Here is a 6443-nt window from a genome sequence, read left to right as displayed (position 1 = left end):
ACACACCCTCAGCCCATGTGACACACCACCAGGACAGTGATCATCACACACACACTAGGACACAGTGGTACACACCTCAGCCCATGTGACACGCCACTAGGACAGTGGTCATCACACACACACACCAGTAGTACATCAGCCCATGTGACACCACTAGGATACTGATCATCACACACACACACGACTCCCTGGAGGCCCCTCGCCCAGCCACGGCCACAGTGGTACATACTGTGCCTCCCATGGCGACTACACCAGTGTTGTACAGTGGGTGATTTAAACCTTCCCTGGAGGGACTACACCACTAGGACAGTGGTACATACTGACCTCCCTCGGCTGACTACACCACCAGGACAGTGGTACATACTGGCCTCCCTGGGCTGACTACACCACTAGGATAGTAGTACATACTGACCTCCCTCGGCTGACTACACCACTAGGACAGTAGTACATACTGACCTCCCTTGGCTGACTACACCACTAGGACAGTAGTACATACTGACCTCCCTTGGCTGACTACACCACTAGGACAGTAGTACATACTGACCTCCCTTGGCTGACTACACCACTAGGACAGTGGTACATACTGACCTCCCGGGCTGACTACACCACTAGGACAGTGGTACATACTGACCTCCCTGTGGTACATACTGACCTCCCCGGCTGACTACACCACTAGGACAGTGGTACATACTGACCTCCCTGGGCTGACTACACCACTAGGACAGTGGTACATACTGACCTCCCTGGGCTGACTACACCACTAGGACAGTGGTACATACTGACCTCCCTGGGCTGACTACACCACTAGGACAGTGGTACATACTGACCTCCCTGGGCTGACTACACCACTAGGACAGTGGTACATACTGACCTCCCTGGGCTGACTACACCACTAGGACAGTGGTACATACTGACCTCCCAGGCTGACTACACCACTAGGACAGTGGTACATACTGACCTCCCTGGGCTGACTACACCACTAGGACAGTGGTACATACTGACCTCCCAGGCTGACTACACCACTAGGACAGTGGTACATACTGACCTCCCTGGGCTGACTACACCACTAGGACAGTGGTACGTACTGACCTCCCTGGGCTGACTACACCACTAGGACAGTGGTACATACTGACCTCCCCGGGCTGACTACACCACCAGGACAGTGGTACATACTGACCTCCCTCGGCTGACTACACCACTAGGACAGCGGTACATACTGACCTCCCTCGGCCTCTCGGCTGACTACACCACTAGGACAGCGGTACATACTGACCTCCCTCGGCTGACTACACCACTAGGACAGGTCTCTGATGGCCAGGTCTCTGACCTCCTCCCTATAGGCTGTCTCATCGTGTGTTGGCAGACTTAATGATGGTGTTGGAGTCGTGCCTGGCCGTGCTGTCATGAGTGAACAGGGAGTACAGGAGGGGACTGAGCACGCATCCCTGAGGGGCCCCTGTGTTGAGGATCAGCGTGGTGGATGTGTTGTTACCTACCCTCACCACCTGGGGCGGCCCATCAGAAAATCCAGGATCTAGTTGCATTGGGAGTGGTTTAGTCCCAGGGTCCTTAGCTTAGTGATGAGCTTTGAGGGCACTATGGTGTTGAACGCTGAGCTGTAGTCAATGAACAGCATTATCACATAGGTGTTCCTTTTGTCCAGGTGTGAAAGGGCAGTGTGGAGTGCAATAGAGATTGCATCCTCTGTGGATCTGTTTGGGCGGTATGCAAATTGGAGTGGATCTAGGGTTTCTGGGATAATGGTGTTGATGTGAGCCATGAGTAGCATTTCAAAGCATTTCATGGCTACAGACGTGAGTGCTACGGGTCGGTAGTCATTTAGGCAGGTTACCTTGGTGTTCTTGGGCACAGAGACTATGGTGGTCAGCTTGAAACATGTTGGTATTACAGACTGGGTCTGGGAGAGGTTGAAAATGTCATTGAAGACACTTGCCAGTCTCTTGTCAAGACGAGGTGTGGCCGTGAATACATCATAGGTTATCCACTTTGGTGGAAAGGACTTGGGACACACAACGTGGACAGCCCTGGTGGGTCAGAACACGTCAGACCCTGGCTCTCACCTGTCCTGACAGTTACTGACCCTGGCCTCTAGTTTTGACCCTGGCTCTTTACACCCCTGTCCTGACAGTTACTGACCCTGGCTCTCACCTGTCCTGACAGTTACAGACCCTGACCTGTCTGATATAATTACTGACCCTGGCTCTCACCTGTCCTGACAGTTACTGACCCTGGCTCTCACCTGTCCTGACAGTTACTGACCCTGGCTCTCACCTGTCCTGACAGTTACTGACCCTGCCTCTCACCTGTCCTGATATAATTACTGACCCTGGCTTAACACCTGTCCTGACAGTTACTGACCCTGGCTCCCACCTGTCCTGACAGTTACTGACCCTGGCTCTCACCTGTCCTGACAGTTACTGACCCTGGCTCTCACCTGTCCTGACAGTTACTGACCCTGGCTCTCATCTGTCCTGACAGTTACTGACCCTGCCTCCCTCCTGTCCTGATATAATTACTGACTCTGGCTTAACACCTGTCCTGACAGTTACTGACCCTGGCTTCACACCTGTCCTGACAGTTACTGACCCTGGCTCTCACCTGTCCTGACAGTTACTGACCCTGGCTCACACCTGTCCTGATATAGTTACTGACTCTGGCTTCACACCTGTCCTGATATAATTACTGACTCTGGCTTCACACCTGTCCTGGTAGTTACTGACTCTGGCTTTCACCTGTCCTGACAGTTACTGACCCTGGCTTCACACCTGTCCTGATATAGTTACTGACTCTGGCTTCACACCTGTCCTGATATAATTACTGACTCTGGCTTCACACCTGTCCTGATATAGTTACTGACCCTGCCTCTCACCTGTCCTGACAGTTACTGACCCTGGCTCTCACCTGTCCTGATATAGTTACTGACTCTGGCTTCACACCTGTCCTGATATAATTACTGACTCTGGCTTAACAACTGTCCTGACAGTTACTGACCCTGCCTCTCACCTGTCCTGACAGTTACTGACCCTGGCTCTCACCTGTCCTGATATAGTTACTGACCCTGGCTTCACACCTGTCCTGATATAGTTACTGACTCTGACTTCACACCTGTCCTGACAGTCACTGACTCTGGCTTCACACCTGTCCTGATATAGTTACTGACTCTGGCTTCACACCTGTCCTGATATAATTACTGACCCTGGCTTCACACCTGTCCTGATAGTTACTGACTCTGGCTTCACACCTTTCCTGGTAGTTACTGACTCTGGCTTCACACCTGTCCTGGTAGTTACTGACTCTGGCTTCACACCTGTCCTGATATAGTTACTGACTCTGGCTTCACACCTGTCCTGGTATAGTTACTGACTCTGGCTTTACACCTGTCCTGGTAGTTACTGACTCTGGCTTCACACCTGTCCTGATATAGTTACTGACTCTGGCTTCACACCTGTCCTGATATAGTTACTGACTCTGGCTTCACACCTGTCCTGATAGTTACTGACTCTGGCTTCACACCTGTCCTGATATAATTACTGACTCTGGCTCTCACCTGTCCTGATATAGTTACTGACTCTGGCTTCACACCTGTCCTGATATAGTTACTGACTCTGGCTTCACACCTGTCCTGATATAGTTACTGACTCTGGCTTCACACCTGTCCTGATAGTTACTGACCCTGCCTCTCACCTGTCCTGATATAATTACTGACCCTGCCTTTCACCTGTCCTGATATAATTACTGACCCTGGCTTCACACCTGTCCTGGTAGTTACTGACTCTGGCTTCACACCTGTCCTGGTAGTTACTGACTCTGGCTTCACACCTGTCCTGATATAGTTACTGACTCTGGCTTCACACCTGTCCTGATATAGTTACTGACTCTGGCTTCACACCTGTCCTGATATAGTTACTGACTCTGGCTTCACACCTGTCCTGATATAGTTACTGACTCTGGCTTCACACCTGTCCTGATAGTTACTGACTCTGGCTTCACACCTGTCCTGGTAGTTACTGACTCTGGCTTCACACCTGTCCTGATATAGTTACTGACTCTGGCTTCACACCTGTCCTGATATAGTTACTGACTCTGGCTTCACACCTGTCCTGATATAGTTACTGACTCTGGCTTCACACCTGTCCTGATATAGTTACTGACCCTGCCTCTCACCTGTCCTGATATAATTACTGACCCTGGCTTAACAACTGTCCTGATAGTTACTGACCCTGGCTCTCACCTGTCCTGATATAGTTACTGACCCTGGCTTCACACCTGTCCTGATAGTTACTGACTCTGGCTTCACACCTGTCCTGGTAGTTACTGACTCTGGCTTCACACCTGTCCTGATATAGTTACTGACTCTGGCTTCACACCTGACCTGATATAGTTACTGACTCTGGCTTCACACCTGTCCTGATATAGTTACTGACTCTGGCTTCACACCTGTCCTGATATAGTTACTGACTCTGGCTTCACACCTGTCCTGATATAGTTACTGACTCTGGCTTCACACCTGTCCTGATATAGTTACTGACTCTGGCTTCACACCTGTCCTGATATAGTTACTGACTCTGGCTTCACACCTGTCCTGATATAGTTACTGACTCTGACTTCACACAGACACACCCATCCACAATCACGACGTCAAATGAAGACTTACAAGTCCTTACACACACACACACACACACACACCTCCCTGCCCTGTGATCGTTGGCTGCTCTCCCAGTCTGGGCTGCATGCTGGGTTTGGGTTACCATGGTGACGCTCTGTTAGGTTTGGCCTGGGTTGTCTGGCTGTGACCAAAACCCAGCAGCTGACGGGACGGACATCGACCCACCAGCTGCACCTGGCACACTCACAAAGAACCCCGCCGTGCAGCATACACACACACACACACACACACACACACACACACACACACACAGTCCCGTCAAACCCCAGCTCTGGCCCTGGCCCAGTCCACATGGGCTCTGGTTGAAAGTAGTGCCCTATATAGGGAATAGGGCTCTGGTTGAAAGTAGTGCCCTATATAGGGAATAGGGCTCTGGTCTAAAGTAGTGCCACTATATAGGGAATAGGGCTCTGGTTGAAAGTAGTGCCACTATATAGGGAATAAGGCTCTAGTTGAAAGTAGTGCCCTATATAGGGAATAAGGCTCTGGTTAAAAGTAGTGCCCTATATAGGGAATAAGGCTCTGGTCTAATGTAGTGCACCATATAGGGTTCTGGTCTATAGTAGTACCACTATATAGGGCTCTGGTCTATAGTAGTACCACTATATAGGGAATAGGGCTCTGGTCTATAGTAGTGTACTATATAGGGAATAGGGCTCTGGTCTACAGTAGTACCACTATATAGGGAATAGGGCTCTAGTCTATAGTAGTACCACTATTTAGGGAATAGGGCTCTAACCAAACTATAACCCACCTATAAAACCACTCTCCTATAACTAGCCGGCTCAAAACCACTTCCTCATAACCAATACTACCACTATACTGAAATAGGGCTCACCCAGACTAGTAACCATCTCACTGAAACCTCTGGTCTAGACTAGTAACCATCTCATATAGGGAATCTCACCCAGACTATAACCACCTACTGAAATCTCACCCAAACTAGTAACCACTATGAAATCACCCAGACTACGGAAATCTCACCCAGACTAACCACCTCACTGAAATCTCTGGTCTAGACTATAACCACCTATAGGGAAACCTCACCCAGACTAGTAACCACTATATAGGAATAACTCTGGTCTACCCAGTACCACCTACTGAAACCTCATAGACTCTGGTCTATAAAACCTCACTATATAGGGAATAGGGCTCTGGTCTAACCATCCACTATATAGGGAATAGGGCTCTGGTCAGACTAGTAACCACTATATAGAAACCTGGTCACCCAGACTAACCATCTCACTAAAATCTCACCCAGACTCTAACCATCTCACTGACATCTAACCATCTCTGTCTCACCCAGACCAACCATCTATAACCTCACCTTATCTAAAACCTGCACCCAGACTCTAACTCACCTCACTGAAATCAAAACCTAACACCTCAGGAAACCTCATAACCAATACTAACCACCTCTCACTGAAACCTCACCCAGACTCTAACCATCTCACTGAAACCTCACCCAGACTCTAACCATCTCACTGAAACCTCACCTCACCCAGACTCTAACCACCTCACTGAAATCTCACCCAGACTCTAACCACCTCACTGAAACCTCACCCAGACTCTAACCACCTCACTGAAACCTCACCCAGACTCTAACCACCTCACTGAAATCTCACCCAGACTATAACCACCTCACTGAAACCTCACCCAGACTATAACCACCTCACTGAAACCTCACCCAGACTCTAACCACCTCACTGAAACCTCACCCAGACTATAACCACCTCACTGAAACCTCACCCAGACT

The 6443-nt window shown here is 49.7% G+C and overlaps 1 protein-coding gene across 1 annotated transcript in view; it reads left to right on the top strand.

Annotated features, from left to right (window-relative positions):
- LOC135552162 (BTB/POZ domain-containing protein KCTD19-like) overlaps positions 1–2194 on the top strand; it is a 42880-nt gene extending 40686 nt beyond the window's left edge. The window contains exon 5 of the mRNA XM_064983615.1: positions 2150–2194. Within this exon, the coding sequence (XP_064839687.1) occupies positions 2150–2194 (45 nt within the window). The remainder of the gene's footprint in view (positions 1–2149) is intronic.
- Positions 2195–6443: the final 4249 nt, after the last annotated feature.

This window comes from Oncorhynchus masou, chromosome 2 (genome assembly GCF_036934945.1).
Source record: "Oncorhynchus masou masou isolate Uvic2021 chromosome 2, UVic_Omas_1.1, whole genome shotgun sequence".
Classification (NCBI taxonomy): Eukaryota; Metazoa; Chordata; class Actinopteri; order Salmoniformes; family Salmonidae; genus Oncorhynchus; species Oncorhynchus masou.
Note: the sequence above shows the minus strand (reverse complement) of the source record. Positions and strands in the feature narration are given on the sequence as shown.